The 18,235-nt window shown below is 44.8% G+C and overlaps 1 protein-coding gene across 6 annotated transcripts in view; it reads right to left on the bottom strand.

Moving 5' to 3' along the window:
• Positions 1-18,235, bottom strand: part of MYBL2 (MYB proto-oncogene like 2) — a 230,784-nt gene that overhangs the window by 86,200 nt on the left and 126,349 nt on the right. For all 6 annotated transcript variants that reach the window (XM_078652136.1, XM_078652134.1, XM_078652139.1 and 3 more), the window contains 3 exons: positions 14,643-14,863; positions 5,745-5,892; positions 4,330-4,722 (listed from right to left, as the gene is read on the bottom strand). In XM_078652136.1, coding sequence (XP_078508262.1) covers positions 4,330-4,722; positions 5,745-5,892; positions 14,643-14,863 — 762 coding nt within the window. The remainder of the gene's footprint in view (positions 1-4,329; positions 4,723-5,744; positions 5,893-14,642; positions 14,864-18,235) is intronic.

Below are 18,235 nucleotides of genomic sequence, written 5' to 3'. Positions count from 1 at the left end.
ACCCCTCACTCACCCACCTAGTGGTGACATGCTTCATCATCGGGGTCCACCCTGGTGACCTAGCGTCACCAGGATGTGCTTCAACACCTGTACTACAGTGGAGCGGGTTGTGACTGTAGGTGCAAAAAAATGTTACAAATTGTCCTGGTTTAACTCAAAATATAATTTTTAGGTCTCGCCTGTCGATGCGCATGCGCATCGAGCAAGCGAGACTATAGGGGCTCATCGACTCTTTATCTAACTTGCAAGGAATCGTGGCGATTCCTTGCAGTGCCCGTGACTTTTAAGCTCAATGCGCATGTGCATTGAGCTTAAAAGCGCGTGCACAGCCGCCCGCATTCCTCCGACACCTTTGAAGTGAAGCTTAGCTTCACTTCAAAGGCCCGGCTTCTTCACACCCACATGCCGCTCTGCCCCGCTCCGCCCCCTCCCCTGAGTCATCCTGCCTGCCCCTTCCCGCCGTGTCGCATTTCTCCTCCCCCCTCCCCTCTCTTCCCTCCGTCTTGTCTCTATTTATATAAAGAAATGGTATGTAGCAATGATAACGGTTTTGCCTTGACTTTTTATTAGCAGAGTCAGCTTTGTATGGCATTAACTGTATAATAAAAAAACGTTCGACTTTCACATCTGTGTGTGACTCTGTATAAACCTTCTGCCTGGAGGTTTAGGATGCTTTCATGTAAATAGCGCGAGCATGGCGCACACTTTCATTTAATTTAAGTTTAGTGGCTTTCACATCTGTGTAGGACTCTGTATAAACTGGAGCCACCCTCTGCCTGTCAGTCAGTACTGCTCTGTCCCCTGGTTCTAAGTGACAAGCAGCCCCCCACCCGCCATTGCTGCGGAGCCGTTACTTAGCCTGGCGCTAAGTGCTAACTTCTAAGCACTTCACGGCCTGCATTGCTCTGCGGAGCTGAGTTGTTTTGGGACCGGGACCCAGTGCCTGCCCGTTCACAGCCCGTGGTCAGGGGCTGGTGCACAGCATTTAGCTCTGAACTGTTCTCCACCCCGGGGTGCTCAGCAGCAAAGGTATACAGCTCTTCTCTTAAGGCTGAGAGGTGAACGTTACCCCAGTGCACTCTGAGCTCCGCAGTGCTCTGGTGGAGGGCTAGCTCCTAACTCAGCAGCAAAGTGTTACCGGCTCAGTGCTCTGAGGTGGCGAGGCCACCCCCCCCCCCCCCCTTCCCCTCCCTCCTCGTCTCACACCCCAACGCAAGTATAAACAGCCGGCTTCAACACATGCCCTCCAGTCCTTTTCGGCTGCTTCAAACACTGTTTTCTAAATCTTATCTTTTGTAACCATCTGGTAGCGCCTTGTTATCCTTTCTTCTGCCCTGCATACCCTAGAACAACCTCTTCTAAGATAACTACCCTCCATCTGTGCTACACAGTCGCTCCTTAGATGCTCTGTCCACTCTCCTCTCTCACTGCCCTCGGTCTTTTTAGATATAGCGACCCCCCCTTAGGATTTATTAAAAGGCGCTTCGAGGTGGCCGCAGAGCGCTAGGGATATTAACGGGGGTTTTACTCGAGGCATTCGAAAGCATTAATTAGCCGGATTTCCTTTATAATCGTGCCCGGCTGGTACAGAGGACGCGCTGCTTCCAGGCTAAAGAATTTATCATTTCCATTAATACCCGCAGGAGGGAGAGACAGGTAGAGAGCGAAACGTAAACCCAGATCTGCCCTTATTGTCGCTGTTAAACCCCTCTCTGCTGTCACTCGCGGGCGAGAGGCCGCCGAGGAGATATTTCATCCACGTAACTAACAATGCCCCGGTGCAGCTGCAAGTTGTCGGAGGCATCGCCCGGAGGTACATGAATTACTGGCGGGTTTTGTGTGTGTTTTTTGGACCCGTCGCCGGGCTCGGGGGAAGCAGAGAGGCTGTTTTAAAGGAACTCTTGCGCAGTTAACTTCAGTCCCCACATACATAATAAATTCCATTTTCTGAGGAGAATGGGACGCGGCACCACAAGTAAATTGTTGTTTATTCACTTGACCAAATCACGCTTTTTTCATAGACGGTTCTACATCTCATCGACTCTCTCAGAACAAACATTTTCAGGTGTTTTTATCGGCATTGTTTAAATTTTTCTATAAATGTTTCGCACCCGAGATATATTCCAATTGCAACCCGTTGTTACTCTGCTGTTTTCAGAAGTGCTGATGGAATATAAACAGCCGGTGGGCGGTAAATAAAGGCGCCCACCCTTGTATCGGTGCACCGGCCATTGTGCGCGAGTTTATTTATTTTAACCGCACGCTTCCGGGTTGCTAAATATAAACATACGACATATATGTAAAAGTGCACCCTTTCTCTGGCTTCTGATTTGTAAGGTGTACAGGAGAGGTGTTTAGACCTTGCTCCGTTGTGGCACTGAAAGATGTGCTGTCAGTCCGGCCCTGCCAGGACGCTTGTACCCTTCACCGGCCGGCCTTACTTAACGTGTCCTGAGTGAATGCCCGGCAGCGGGGCCCGGCCTGTCTCGGAGATGCATGAAATGCATGGCCTTTCCAGATGCTGCCGCCCTTGGTTAACCTAGTATCCTGTTACTAATTGATTTCCGCCCGGCTTTTCTTTGAAATGCTTGTTGTAATTGAAAGCAGTCCCCAAATAACCTTTTTCGTCACTGTTTTTGGCCAAGTTTATTAAATAATAATACACAGTAGAGTCGTGTACCGCATTTTAGAACAGCAGTCATAAAAATGTTGTCCTGAGCACAAAAATGAACTCGAAGAATGCCTCAAACTTCCCTCTCAAAGTTGTTTTAACAGAAGGTGCTCGCGGTATGCTATATGGCAGTTGTGTGGTGAGAGAGTCTCTTCATTCAGGGGCTTAATTTCACCCGGTGTTTGCCGGTACGCTCATGACCAAAACATATTAAAATATAAAATAATACGGCTAATATGTATGATATGCTATAGAGCATTTATGCAGCGCGCCACTCTCTCCGTACAGGAGCTTAATAGCTGCATTCCTCCTTGTCACGTGGTTTCGCTTCGCTTTTGGTTTCTCAACTTTGGTATTGTAAATGACACATTTTGTATTTATGTGGCATTGCCTACAGGAAACAAAAATGCTAAAGATTTAAAAAAAAAAACCATAAACAATTCTAAAAGCACAAACTCTAATGCTGCGAGACCTATTGCATTTCCAATGCTTGTTATTTTAGAGCAACTGAACAATGTTTAATTGCTCTAAAATAAAAATTATATTTTGAGTTAAACCAGGACAATTTTTAACATTTTTTTGCACCTACAGTCACAACCCGCTCCACTGTAGTACAGGTGTTGAAGCACATCCTGGTGACGCTAGGTCACCAGGGTGGACCCCGATGATGAAGCATGTCACCACTAGGTGGGTGAGTGAGGGGTTTTAAACAAAAGGTTGAATTTTTCCTTTTTGCCAGAAAGTACGCCCTCAAGTGAGATTTTTTTGAAATCTCAGTAAGGGGATACTCCTCCTTTTGTTGTATCAAGTTCCTTTCAGGGGAATAGGAGTAATCTCATTTTCATACCCAGTGAAAAAATATCCCTTGCTCTCTCTTTTGCTTTCTAATTTAATGCCATTATACCACCAAATATGCAAGGGTACATTATATAGAACCATGCAACAACAAACAAGCTGTCAGCCGCTCATTTTCTAGAGAAATGCTTGAATAATCATATACCTTCAGGGAAAATGTCCCACTTTAGTTTCACACAAAAATCCTAATCTACGCCAGGGTATCCGCTACAAAACCTAAAAAAAAGCACTCTGCATGGACCACCTAAGTGGTCTCTGTGACACTCTCCCAACCCATTGTGGCTAGTACAAGAGCGTTCTATTGGGTGGTTTAGCCTATTGGGTACAAACTGCTTGCAACGATTAATGCATATAAGACTAAGGTAAAGCAATTTTACTTACCTTTGAAATATATCTCCTGTTTCCCGCAATAGATTTTGTTGTTTTGATGTGCAGTTTACAAAAAAATAGAATGTATTTAGAAATTGGTGTTGGATTTTTATTGTGTTGTGTTTATTGCTTATCTGCTGTGGTACTTCTAAATGTTTTACACACGTTCCTTTGATTAAGTCTGACTGCTCTGTGCCCCACCTACCCAGGACTTAGCTATGGGTTATTAAAGAAGCACAACTGGACCTGAAAGATTGTGACATTGGAATATCAGACATGCAGCCGGCCTATTTCAATTAAACACTGGACAATATTGCATTTGAAACACGAAAAAGGAACACAGTCGATACATAAAACAACCAAATACCACAATCTAAATATGAAAATTAGTAATGTTTGCAATAAGTTATGGTCAGTTAAATCATGCCACTTACAGACTCCATCATGTCCAAAACTTCTGTGAAGGCAGGAGCTGTAGAATTTCCCAAAAAGTTCACATACTCCACTACCCACTGCTCAGGGGAAGGTTCTCCTGTTACTGCCACTGATGTGGTAGTCATGGCCAGTGGATCAGGACTCTCTACTTTAATCTCTACCTCTTCCAGGACTTCTTCCTTTTGATCAATGCCATTCTTGTAATCGTCCTCACACACACCCTCAGACTCTTGAAATTCTTCTTGAAATTCATCAATTGGCTCCAATTTTATTGTCTGCTGCACAGTTTCAGGATCCAGTGTAAGTACCGCTGAGGCAGCATTAATGTCTGTTTCAGTGGCAGCCAGGTTAACTTCAAGTACACTAGAAGGCCAACTGGCAAAAGGGGGTTTCTAGAAAGGGGAAAACATTGTTTATATTAAGAAGAAAACATCAATACAAGCATTTGCACTGGGACAAAGTTGGCACTCGAGATTTGTTTGCATTTTATCTGTAACTCCACTATTATTGCTTTGTGATATTATTTGTTGATTTTGTAGGTAAAAAATAATCTGAGATCTTAAGAACTGTACTTCCTCACTAGCCTTGGTCCATCAGCATAACTGATAACTCAAACGCACATTGAGTAGAGGAAAGTGAATAGACCGGATTATAGGAAATGACAGCAGATGCGGTTGATGTGTATGGACAATGAGTCCAGCACAAGGAACAAAACTGCGTTGCTAGGAAAATTGCAGAGTTAAGCCTGGTCTTATTCACTGAAATAGAAAGTGCTTTAGAAGAGGTAAGAAGTTATGTCAGTGACACCACCAAAATGACTCCATCTGTTATGTCTGTCGTAACACTTATTTAAACTTCAGACTTTGCTAATCTTTTGCAGTAGGATGAGGAAACTCAAAATGGGTGCAGTTTTCCAAAAGACATTGCACAATAGCGTCCTTGAAAACTATAGACGTCATAGAGCACCAGACTCAGACCTTTGTTCATCATGAATGGATGGCATGACAATCAACCTTCCAGCAAATTGGTGATAGGGACTGCTCATCGCCAACAGGTGGATTACCAAAGCAAAGCACTTGTGGGACATTTCAAATTAAACTTCTCTGAGCAGTACTGATCCAAATTGCTATGCTACGCAAGGTTAAACAGGCGCAAAGTGCAATAGGTACACCAAAAGCATTAATGACAAGGAAAGTTATGTGCAGGAGTGCTAGATAGTCTCCGACTGTCACTTGGAATCTGCATTTTAAAGCATGTCAGCAATGTAGAGATCATGGAGTTGATACAATGACATTAGAATCTCAACAATACAGACAGACATCCTTCTCTGCTTTCACGGTTGTTCGTTCATTGTATCTGCGGATAGATTTCCAGTCGAGCAACTCAATTTTTCCATTACATATAAAGTTCCTACCTCATCAGAAAGTGGTGTAGCAATATCTTCATTCTTCACCAACATAGTTGGCAGCTTGCTTGCACTGGAGGTCTTGTTAGTGTAAAATCCGAGGTCCACTTTCCTTTTAATGGTAGAATTCCAATGATTCTTTACAGCATTATCCGTCCTGACAGAAGCAAACAGGGTCTTGTTAACAATCGTGTTTTTGGGAAAAAAGCCCAAGCGAAGATCAAGTAAAGTATGTGACAAGAAGAACAGTCATAGGTGATCTGGAATGTTGGAGACTAATATAAATGGTGGAGAAGAAAAAGTCACTGATCTGTGAAAAATATTCTTTAGCATCCCCATCGTCCACACATTCATGGTGCTCATTCTGAATGATCTCACCTAGCTAGGAGAGGAGGTATGAAAACCTTTTGCAATATACAATAGCAAATGTCTTGATTGCCAGTTTGAATTCCTTTCTGAGCAATACACTATAAAACATTCAACTGCATGTCAGGCAGAGATAACTGAAAATAATTTAGCTCATAGGAAGCAGCTTTTCGCCAATGAGATTCCTCTGGTAGCTAAACACCTGAAGGCATCAAGCCGCACCTCTATCCAAGTAGAGTTTGTAGAAGGAGGCTACAAACTAGAGCCAAGCACTCACAAAAAGTGGGGCAAAATTGGCAAGATTGACTTTCAGTATTGTGACTATTAACCCAAAGATAGCAAATGATCAGCTGCAGTGGGGTAGCGGGAGAAGGGGGGTGGGCGCTTTCGATATCCTCTGCCGTGTTATGGCATATTGTTAATCTTGCAGCAGTCGAAAGATTATCAAGTGCCATCTTAGCAGTAACCATACAAAAAGAAAATGAAAGATGAAGCTGGTTTGCAATCAGAATTAATCCTGGAGCCCCAATGTGTCAATTGGTTGTGTTCTTTAGCGTCTTTCAAATCACTTGTCATTTAGCAGGCCTAATTATAAGACCTAGACTTTTCTTTTTCTGCAAACCGGTTGTTCTCAATTCTTTTCAGTATGGAGAGATCACATCCCTTGGTCATGGCTAAAAGAATCCATATTTAAAACGTTTCCATAATTGAGGGAGAGAGCTATTTTGACTTCAAATCACCCACCTTTTTCTCAAGCTCTTCCAAGGTATAATCTGCAAATGCTGGGCTGGTATTGCGTAGGGCTTTAACAGTGTTTTTTTTAAAGTGGAGTACCAGAAGCTGTAGGTTACAAGTGGACTAAAATCTGCACACCTATCCAAGAACAAACAACTTCAAGTACAGTAGGAATTGAGCAGTCCACATCTTTAGATGCTCGGACATCTTAACCTGCATATTTTCAACTCAAAGGAACTCTAACACAACACATATAGGTATCACGGAACCAATCAGCCTAACTGCAAAGGCATTCCAGAGATCCAAGCCAGCAATTATTTTTAAAGGTTTTTATTTTACAAAATGAAATGAGGTCTAAAATGTACATTTAAAAGTTACCAAAACCATACTGTGTCCCTTTTACAACGCACTTGATTGTCATGTCCTTTGACTCCCCCACCTGGGGGAAAGGCTTACCAAGGCTAGATTCCCTAGCTTACTACAGTAGCAGGTCACATGACTGGCAATGTATACAGGCAAACAAGACACTTTAATATTTGTCAAAGACTTTATTATGCGAGAACTTGGAATTGAAGGGGTGGGCAGCTTCTTTGGGGACGACCTACTACTGGATCACCGTACTTTCGTGCAGGTGACCGGGGCATCGGACAGACACTACCTACTACACGCCACGATCTCTCACTACATTAGGACGACGTGGGCGCCCCAACGCACCCACCCACAGCAACACGAACTAGTACACCTAATGCACTACATGGGGACCGGTGGACACCTGGTTCGATGGCTGTATACCGGGATCAGGGCCCAGGCCGCGATCTCCCTGGACACCCTAAGAGAGCTCTGGTCCAGAGATACTGGGGAGGAACTCACGGACACGACCTGGCAGGTGGCTCTGGAACACCCGAGGAGGGTCTCCAGAAATGCTAGATTTAAATACATTCAGGCCATGATCCTCCATAGGGCATACCTTACTCCGAAGAGGATACATAAAATGTTCCCCAATGCCTCCCATCAATGCCCGAGATGTAGAACGGACGAGGCGGACTTCCACCATATGCTCTGGTCGTGCCCGAGATTGCGGGGATATTGGAGTGAGGTGTGCCAGACTTTACGAGAGGTGACCCAGATTCAAGTGAAGGATAGTGCATTGTATTGCCTGATAGGAGCCTGGCCTCGCCCTAAGAAGTTGAAGCCCAAACTGAGATTTATAGACTTGGCCCTACTCATAGCGGTCCGGAAAATCACAATGCAGTGGAAATCCCCGGGAGCGCCTAGGGTGGAGCAATGGCGAACGGAAGTAGTGAAATGGGGTAGAGCAGAGAGTGCTGCCCTTAGAAAGGAGGAAGAAGGGGGGGGGGGGGGGGGTTTGGAGGCGGAAATTCCCGGTGGCACTGGACTGGGAGACTATGCTTCTAGCATTGGAAGACATTGATCAGCCCCAGTCCCAGGTCACTTAAGCGTACTGAGCCCCGGAGGAATTCTGATAGCATGAGAAAGGCATTGAGATGTGTGGGGGTTGGGCGGAGAATGACTCACTGCACATCCTGGTAGAGACGGAACAGCGCTGGGGAGCGCGGATCGAATGGACAGAAGGACTGAAGCACCAGAGTTGGATGGGTGGGGGGAGGGTACGGGGAGGAGGGGGGCAATATCTGAAGAACACAGAATCTATAGCTATTGGAAATGACGCTGAGCCTTGAAAGCAAATGTTTAAAGCTTTGAATGTATCTGTAGGTTGGGAGAAAAACGAAAACCGTGATGTATGGCATGCTTATGTTGAATGTATACTATGCTGAACATGTACAATCACGAATAAAGTTCTTTTTAAAAAAAAAAAAATGCGAGAACTTCAGACAGTGACTCTGGAAAGAGGTGCATATAGTAATAGTGATACAACACATTTTTATTATCACTATTTTTACCATTATATGATTAAATCAAAGGGATCGCAAACAATCAAAACATTAACGAAAGCAGGCCAAGATGGCAGTGAGGTAAGAAGCTCCCGCCACACCTCTGTCCAGAATAAAAAATAAGCTTAAATTCCCTAAGAAAAAGACCCGACCTCATAGAATATCGGATCCCTGCAGCGCAAGTCTCAGCTACGCCAGAGAAGCAAGTAGAAGATCGAGCATTAAACTGTACCGGCAAGAGCAGTGGAGCTTGGACCTCGGCAAAATGGAGACCGGGCACCGTGCTGACATCGCTACTACTTGGCTGTGGAGTCGTAACCTGACAGTACAAGGGAGGCAGGCAACTCAAACTATGTAAGACTGCGCCAGACGGCCTGCCATCTTCCAGGAGAAGTGTGTCCGGGCTGGAGTGCAGGTGAGCAGGTTCCATTAATATAGAAAACACCCGAGTACAAGCAGCAGTCAGCACTGGGCTTCCCCAACAGAGAGGCCCATTCGGGCTCGGGTGCCCTGCAAATACGGGTCTTTTTACATGCACTTACAAGGATATGTTGGACTCCTGTTCCTACCTAACCTGTCTGCTGGTGAGATGTAAGCAGGGTTATGGAGTGATTGGTTTTCTTCAACACAAACTCATTAAAACATAATTGATTATAAAACAATAACCAAGATCAGAGCAAATACTATGAAAAATATATATTAAGACAGTGAGTTTGTCACCAATTAGATTTAAAACCTTTCAATGGTTGGTTTGATCGCTGAACAGTACATGTCCATAACTATTTGATTGTAGCATTAAACTAAAGCAAGATACTAAGAAACAAATATGTATATTTTTAGTAACTGGAGGGGAGAAAGCGAATATAACCCCCAGATCTTTTATATCATATAAAAGAGCCACTGTCACTCAGATGTGATGCGGAGTTTCCAAAATATGAATATCTAGTCAAGATGAAAGATGCAAGACTAGGCTGCAGACTGGATGGACACCCCTTCATGTATTCTGATTGGATTAGATCTATTTGCAATGGTCTCAATGTATTTGAGCAAAACAGATTAAAGGTGGTATTATTCTTCAATTATACAGACGTCTTAAACTCTATCACTTTCTTTGATCAATGAAAGGCCTGAATAGGACAGTGCACTACAGATTAAAGGCATGCCCTGATTGTAATTTATCTTCTAATGTTTAACTGTAGCGGCATATGTGTTACTTCATGAACTGATTCTATTCTCACAGTTTACTCGGCTCCCAAACATTGGCCGCCCTTCACGGCTCCAATAACCTTGAATGGCGTCCGAAGGAAGTCATCGGAGCTCACAGAAAAGGGAGAGATGCCTCAGAAGCATTATCTAAGCTTGAGGCCAAGCATACATGGAAAATCCATTTCTGATTAGCTAAAGCACGCCTTATATTAACACTAGATTGATGCACAGAGTGAATTCTGCACGCAGAAGAGCTTCACCATGGAGTGATAATTTCACAACATGATGGAAAGTAGAAAATATTCTAGCACAGGAGTGATTCGGTTTCTTTCTGGAGTCTAAAACTCAGACCGCAATTAAACACAATAAAGTTCTGGTGCTAGGTGACCTAAACCTACACCTAGAGGATCCCGCACAGAAGGAGGCAGAGGATGTTCGCCTGGTCTTACAAGAATTACAGCTCAAACTGCTAAGTGTCGCAGCTACACATCAGAGGGGTCACTGTTTGGACCCTATCTTTGCGAGCTGGGATATGATAAAAGTACTCACCCCTCGTCAGCTCCCTTGGACTGACCATTTCCTGGTCCCTTTTCAATGCTGTCTCCAGACTGCTAAGATTATGGATAATGGGAAAGGAAATACTATGAAACGCAAATGGAGACAATATTCCAAAGAAAACTTTATAGACGCTATCCAGAAAGCACAACCTTTTCGTTTCACGGATTGTGATCAGGCGAACAAGGATTTTAATCTACTTGTAACTGCCACCTTGGATGAGCTAGCTCCCATGTGCAAGGGTAAAGCCAGAGAGGGCAGACAGCGTACTGCACCTTGGTTCACTACCGAACTCCAGCAAACAAAATCTAACTGCAAAAAGCTTGAAAGGAGATGGAGAAGGAACCCGAGTGAACAAGAAAAAAACAGTTATAGCTCAGCACACCGGAGCTATCAGTATGCGGTGCGTAGAGCAAAAGCCAAATACTTTCAGACTCGTATTGAGGATGCCGAGTGCTCCTCGCGAGAATTGTTTAAAATTTACAAAGAAATATCAATAGTCTCTAGCTCTAATACCCCTACTAAGACTTCCTTGGAAGGATGCAATAAAGTCGCTGTCTTTTTCTCCAGTAAAGTCAAAAAGATTTACGCCTCCTTCTCTCAACAACCAGATAAGGGTATAGATTTTATAGCAGATAGCTCACTGACAACTCCTGATGCCTCATTAATAACTTTCGATGTCCCCGCAGCTGATAAGCTAATAAAGATCTGTCGAAGTGTGAAATCTGGATCCCCTAATGATCCGGCTCCTGCCTGGGTCATCTCAGAGGGCCTGACAGCCCTGGAACCTCACATCAGACACGTCCTACAAACCTCCTTTTCCTCTCAACAGGTCCCGATGGAGTGGAAGAAGGCCATAGTACTGCCAATAAGGAAAAAACCGAATGTAAGCTTGGAGGTGCTAGAAAACCTAAGACCTATTTCCTTATTGCCGTACGTGGCGAAGGTGGCTGAGAAGGTGGTTAATGCTCAGCTCACAGAGCACCTGGAAAAATGGAATTTACTCCATCCCTCACAATCAGGATTTAGGGCGGGCTACTCCACGGAGACGGCCCTCCTACGAGCCACTGAGACTTCAAGAGCAGGGGCAGATGCAGGGCATACTATGGCCTTGATTATGCTCGACCTAAGTGCGGCTTTTGACACCGTAGCACATTCCATCCTGCTACGGTGTCTGAACGAAGCCGGGGTCGGTGGTCCGGCGCTATGCTGGTTGCAATCGTTTCTGACGGAAAGATGTTTCCAGGTACAGCAAGGGACATGCCGCTCAGTGGAGATGTCACTAGACCAGGGAGTGCCTCAGGGCTCAGCTCTGAGCCCCACTCTTTTTAACCTATATATGGCCTCCCTGGCGAAAGTTGTACAATCCTTTGGGGTGGAATTGGTGTTGTACGCTGACGACACCCAGCTGCTACTCTCTCTATCGCTGAACACCTCCAACACCCCTAACAACTTTAAATCCTGTATGCAAGCACTAGCAGAATGGATGGATGCCCATTGTCTAAAACTCAATGGCTCTAAAACAGAGGTACTGGTGGTAGGGGGTAAAAGCGATAACTGGTCGGCCAAGTGGTGGCCTTCATGTCTGGGCCCCACCCCCATACCCTGTCAGGAGGCTAAGAACTTAGGAATCTGGATGAATCCCGCTCTCTCATATGATGGCCACATAAGGCGTCTTGTGGGCAAATGTTTTGGAGTACTAAAGACCCTAAACAAAACTCTAGACCTCCTCCCTTTATCGGCCAGAAGGACACTAACGCAGGCACTGGTGACCTCGCGGTTAGATTATGGCAACATACTGTTCCTTGGGGCAACCGAGGGCAGCATAGGTCGCCTACAAGTCATACAGAACTCCGCCGCCAGACTGGTGTTAAGAAGACCCAGGAGAGCCAGCTCGAAAATGGCGCTGGATGCGCTTCATTGGCTACCTGTGAAGAAGCGTGTGCTGTTTAAGTGCCTCCTCTTCTGTCACCGTATCGTCTGGGACAGGTCACCGACTTATCTAAAGGATCTAGTCAGCCGATATGAACCAACTAGGACCCTCCGTTCGGAGGGTACCGGACTGCTGACAGTCCCCAGGATTAGGAAGGCTAGAATGGGCGGACGCTCCTTTGCGCTCCAAGCAGCTCAACAATGGAACAAACTTCCCCCTGCTCTGAGACTGGAGAGCAGTGAAACGCGGTTTAGGACCTTACTTAAAACACATCTATACACTGCCTAGATCCTGGTTTTTTTGTCTGCTGTTTTTTTTTCCTATGACAGCTTCAGCGCGGGGACACGCCGTGATGGCGTTACTGAGCGCTCTATAAGCTCAATATTATTATTATTATTAATTTTGGAGATCATTCTATAGAATGCTTTCTCTATTATACACAATTTATGCAAACCAACAAGCATTCAGAATTTCTATGCATTTCAGCTACATTTTGGGCTATTTCACCATGCATGTATTTTGAGAATGCAACAAGGGAGACCCATCTAGCCACAATGCCTCTGCACAAGAGGAAGACGTGGAAAGCTCTCTGCTTCTTTCGTGGTGGTAATGCAATACATTTGGATTGTCAAAAGGACCACACTGGAGTATAGGAGCAATGTTTGTTTGTTGAAAAACAGAAAGATTAAACAGTTTTCCTTCTCAGATGTTACTAACCAATCAAAGAGGGATTGTACTTATCTCCCCTCCAATTCCCTATTCGCCCTTTCACCCATACATTTGACAACACACTAAAGGGTTTAATGTATGCCTCAATTTAGGTGCAAACAGATCCAGGTTTGAAACCTTTACTGTAGGATTATTTTTTTTCCTCGAACTGGTGTGCGTCAAGTGTTGCTATTTATACAAATACCAAGTAGTTCAGTCTTTTCTTGATGAAGGTTTACTTCTCCCTAGTAATCACTTCTAAGTTAAGTTCCAAAAGGCTATAGTTCAGACACCAACGACATTAATTGCATATGTAATACCCGACCCCCCGCCCCCCTTCATTTGCGGCGGTTGACCTAGGCAGCTGTAACAGGGCAGGAGTGAGCCGAAATGGCCTACAGATTTTTAAAGTTGCATGCTTAAACTAATTTTGCTGGTCTGTAAGAGTCTAGGTCTGAAACGAGCGAGTGTATCTCAAGCTTGTCATGTGTAAACCTTTCTCTACGCAAATCCTTTCCATCCAAGGGCATGGTTCCTCAAATGATACATAGTAATTCGCGAAAGCGGAGTCAAATAATTAACCAATTAATGCAAGTCTCTAATTAAGCTTCAGTACAAAGCCTCGAAGAGCAAAAATATGACTATACAAAAACAAAGACAAGCCATATAAAATAAGGACATTCAAAGCCACCAGCACAGGCAGTACAACTTGGGGTCCTTGAATACTAATGTTAATACTGAATATAGGATTAAGAAAATTAGTGAGTAACTGATACATAGACAGTTGGTCAAAAACAAAAGAACCCTCCGCTTTGAAAAGCATGAAGTTCTGAGAAATTACATAAAAGTCCAAGGAGGTCTTTCAGGGTCTTGAGCGAACATATATAACAGTTACAATAATCCTAGAAAATTAACTAGGGCAATACCACATCAATGAATGGGTCAGTTTTCGCCGTGCCTCTTATAAGCAGGAGGAATTAGCAGAGATAGGTCTGATACAGGACGTGTTTGGTCCCAGAGAGCAGCTTTAAAAGTGCAGTCAGCCATTTCAAGTGCTACATCTATTGGCATATTTTAAAGTTATATTTGAAGAGAAAATGTCCGAACAACACATTTTAAATGCACTCTAGGATGTAATCTAGCTGCTGTATACTAATTATTATGAATGATGATTTAACATCCCATGTCAGGGAATCTCTTTACTTTTTCTTTTACAAAGAAAACATTTTTTTTACTCTTAATTTTGAGAACATTTTAAACAAAACATACTGTATCAATTTACATCCATGTTACACACTACATACAGAAATGCTAAAAGAAGGAAATTGCAGGATCGCCAATTATTATTTTTTTGGGGTAACATAACCACAACTTAGATTAACTATAAACTATGAGGACCTTAAATAAGTACCTGGCTTAATTAACGCTAATCAAGGTGAGCGACATCACCAACCCACTAATTCTACTATCCGCTTGGGACTCTGTCCTTACCGTCCAGGAAGCAGCTTGGCTATCTCAGCCCAACGATTACCCAAGCATTTATGAGCATCATAAATGATCTGGTCCTCTTCCTCCGTCCAGGACGACTTCTTCACTTCTGGGTTCAAGTGGTTGTGCCACCGCTCTCTGCACTGCTTGCCCATTCTCCCTTTCAGGTGTTTTGCAATCAAAGTCCAGTGCTTGGTGCCATATTTCTTGACCAGCTCGATAACCTTCAATACAATAAACTAATTTAATCAGTTATTTTAGAAATGTTCCTATTACAGGATGTTACAGAAATAACCATAACGCAAAAGTACACTACATTAAGCAAACCTACTCATCAATACAGAAAGCACATGTTTGCCAGCAAGGATGTGTAAAAATCCACGAATAACCTCGACTTAAAAAAAAAAAAATTAAAACGTACAGGTTTGCATTGCAGTTTTAATTCCGCCGGTCATCTGATATTGTTCTTTTTACATTTCAACAACTTTGAATTTTCTTCTCTACTCCAAAGGCGACATAACCAGTTCTACCAGTTTAGTAATAATGAGATTAAGTGGTTCCAACACTTCAAACAGCTTAAAATCTCCTTCACATTGCCAATGTTGAGATTTTTTAGTTTTTAAAAATAAGTGGAATGAAACAAAGTACACAACCCACATACGTCAATAGCACCTCATGACTCACTGTTACTACAATGCATTGTTCCAGGAAAGAACGAATAGTTTTCTTACCTGTCGGTGTAGTTATGCAGCTTGAAGATCTTTCTGGATTCACTATGCTGTGCATTATTCCGCGGTCTTGTGGTTGGGTCCGGATTCATAGTCTTTTCTTTGGTTTTTTTTGGTTTTTTTTTTTCTCTTAGCCCAGGTGGGCGTCGGCGTCACACCCCCTTGGGTGTATTTCCGGTGACGTCGGCATGCTTCCTGCGGAAGCTCCCACTCTTGGGCGCCATCTTCGGGTTCTTTTTTTCCGTGTTTCTTTCGTTTTCGAAGTAATGGCAATGTTCTATTCAGTTGGTATTTACCGCTTTGTACTTTTAAAGTCCTTTCTTTAGTTAACCACCTCTTCTCTCTCCAGCCTCATCTTTCTGGCGGAGGTGGGTGGGTTCGCTAGTGAATCCAGAAAGATCTTCAAGCTGCAAAACTACACCGACAGGTAAGAAAACTATTCGTTTTGCAGCGTGAATCTTTCTGGATTCACTATGCTGTGCATAGATTTTGTAGCGGTTTCTCATCTCTGTGGCGGCTGGGTGGAAGATGAGCGTTGGGTGTTGAATATATGCTGTAGCACCTTCTGTCCAACTTGAGCTTCCTTGTTCATTTGTATGTCCACACAGTAGTGCTTTGTGAACGTGTGCACCGAAGCCCATGTTGCCGCCAGGCATATGTCCTCTATGGGTGTGTTAGCCAGGAAGGCTATTGTAGCTCCCTTCTTCCTGGTGGAGTGGGCACGTGTCCCCTCTGCCAGTTCTTGTCCTGCACGCTTGTGGCAGAGTTGAATCGTCTGTGCGATCCATCGTGCAATGGTCTTTTTCGTTACTGCTTTCCCCATGAAGCTGTTTGCGAATGACAAAAAAAACTGTTTTGTTTTCCTGTGTCCCTTTGTTCTTTCAATGTAGTGCATGACTGCCCTTCTGGCGTCCAGGGTGTGCAGAGCTCGCTCTACGCTAGTCGTTGGTTTTTGGAAAAAACTCGGTATCTGTATAGACTGGTTCATGTGAAATTTGGATACCACCTTCGGCATGAAGTGTGGGTCAGTCCTCATCACAACTCTATCATTGTGTATTTGTATGTAGGGTTCTTGTAGCGTCAGCGCTTGAAGCTCGCTTACTCTGCGTAAGGACGTTATTGCAACCAGGAAAGCTGTTTTCATAGTTAGCATCTTTAGGGAGGCCTTGTGAAGTGGTTCAAAGGGCTCTTTCATGAGTTCCGTTAGGACTGTGTTCAAGTTCCATGCAGGTGGCGGCACCCGCTTGGGTGGTGCAATCCTTTTCGCTCCTTCTAGGAATCTCTTCACCACCTGTGATGTGAAGAAGCTCCTGCACGTTTCTCCCCTTGTGTAGGCGACTATTGCTGCCAAGTGAACTCTTAAAGAGGATGAGCTAAGGTTCTTCTCCAGCAAGTGCGTCAGGTACCTTAGCACTGTGGAGTCCCGCTTCATTTTATTGTGGAGTCTTTCCTGTCTGCACCATATTGTGAATCTTTTCCATTTCGCAACGTAGCACTTTCGAGTGCTGGGCCTTCGTGCCTCCCGAAGTACCCTCAGGGTGCTTTCTGGTAGTCTCAAATGTGCTAACTCTATGTCCTCAGGAGCCACGCTATTAGGCTCATGCTCTCTGGCTCTGGATGTAGTACCTCTCCGTTCTGCATGGAGAGTAGGTCTTTCCTCCTGCTGAATCTGTGGGGTGCACACTGTGTCATCTCCATGATCTGCGAGTACCATGTCTGCCTCGCCCACTGCGGTGCGACCAGTATCAGTGTCATGTTGCTCACTCTGCACTTGCTCAGCACTCTGTGCATCAGTGGTATCGGGGGAAAGGCGTAAGCAAATGTCCTTGACCAATCTATCCATAGGGCATTCCCTAGTGACCCCTCCTCGGGCTGCCTGGATGCGAAGTTTTGGCATTTTGCATTTTGGCGTGTGGCAAACAGGTCCACCGATGGTGTCCCCCACCTGTCGAACAGGTACCTTGTCTCCTGAGCATTGAGCTCCCACTCGTGGGATGCCGATGTCTGCCTGCTGAGCCAATCGGCTTGTATGTTGTCCTTCCCTGGTAGGTGTATGGCTAGCAGGTCTATCTTGAGAGGGATGGCCCATCTCCATATCTCCTGCGCCAGCGTTGAAAGCGGTGCTGACTGTGTGCCCCCCTGCTTGTTGATGTAGAACATCGCAGTGGTGTTGTCTGTTTGTATCAATACCTTGTGTTTGTACTGTCTTGTTTGAAAGGCTTTCAGTGCAAGGAAGATTGTCTTCAGTTCTAGGTAATTGATGTGCTTTGCCGCATCGGTTGTCGTCCACAGTCCCCTCACCTTGAGCTCCTCCATGTGAGCACCCCATCCCTTCAGGGATGCGTCTGTGGTGATGGTCACTGTTGGCGTTGGGGGCGTTAAAGGCTTTCCCCTTGTTATGTTCTCCATGGTCCACCATGCCATCTCCTGCACTGCGTGCGTTACAACCACTAGATCCTCCCAACCGCCTGTAGCTTGTGACCATTGTTCCTGTAGCCATTCTTGAATGGGTCTCATGTGGAGTCGTACATTTGGTACCAGGTGGATGCATGATGCCATCATGCCCATGATCTTGCTCGCAGTCCTCACTGTCCGAGCTTGTCCCTTCCGGTAGAGGCGAGTTTCCTTCACCAGCGCCCTCGCCCTCTTCTCGCTGGGGAACACCTTGCCCTGTAAGGTGTTGATCTGTGCCCCCAGGAAGATCTTCACTCGTTCCGGCTCCATTGATGATTTTTTCCAATGGATGGAGAACCCCAGGCTTATGAGCGTGCTTGTCACGGTCTGTGCATGCTGCTTGCATTTCTGGTATGAGTTTGCTTTCACCAGCCAGTCGTCCAGGTAAGGGTATACGTGTATTCCTTGCCTTCG

The sequence above is a fragment of the Lissotriton helveticus genome, chromosome 7 (assembly GCF_964261635.1).
Source record: "Lissotriton helveticus chromosome 7, aLisHel1.1, whole genome shotgun sequence".
NCBI classification, from domain to species: domain Eukaryota; kingdom Metazoa; phylum Chordata; class Amphibia; order Caudata; family Salamandridae; genus Lissotriton; species Lissotriton helveticus.
Note: the sequence above shows the minus strand (reverse complement) of the source record. Positions and strands in the feature narration are given on the sequence as shown.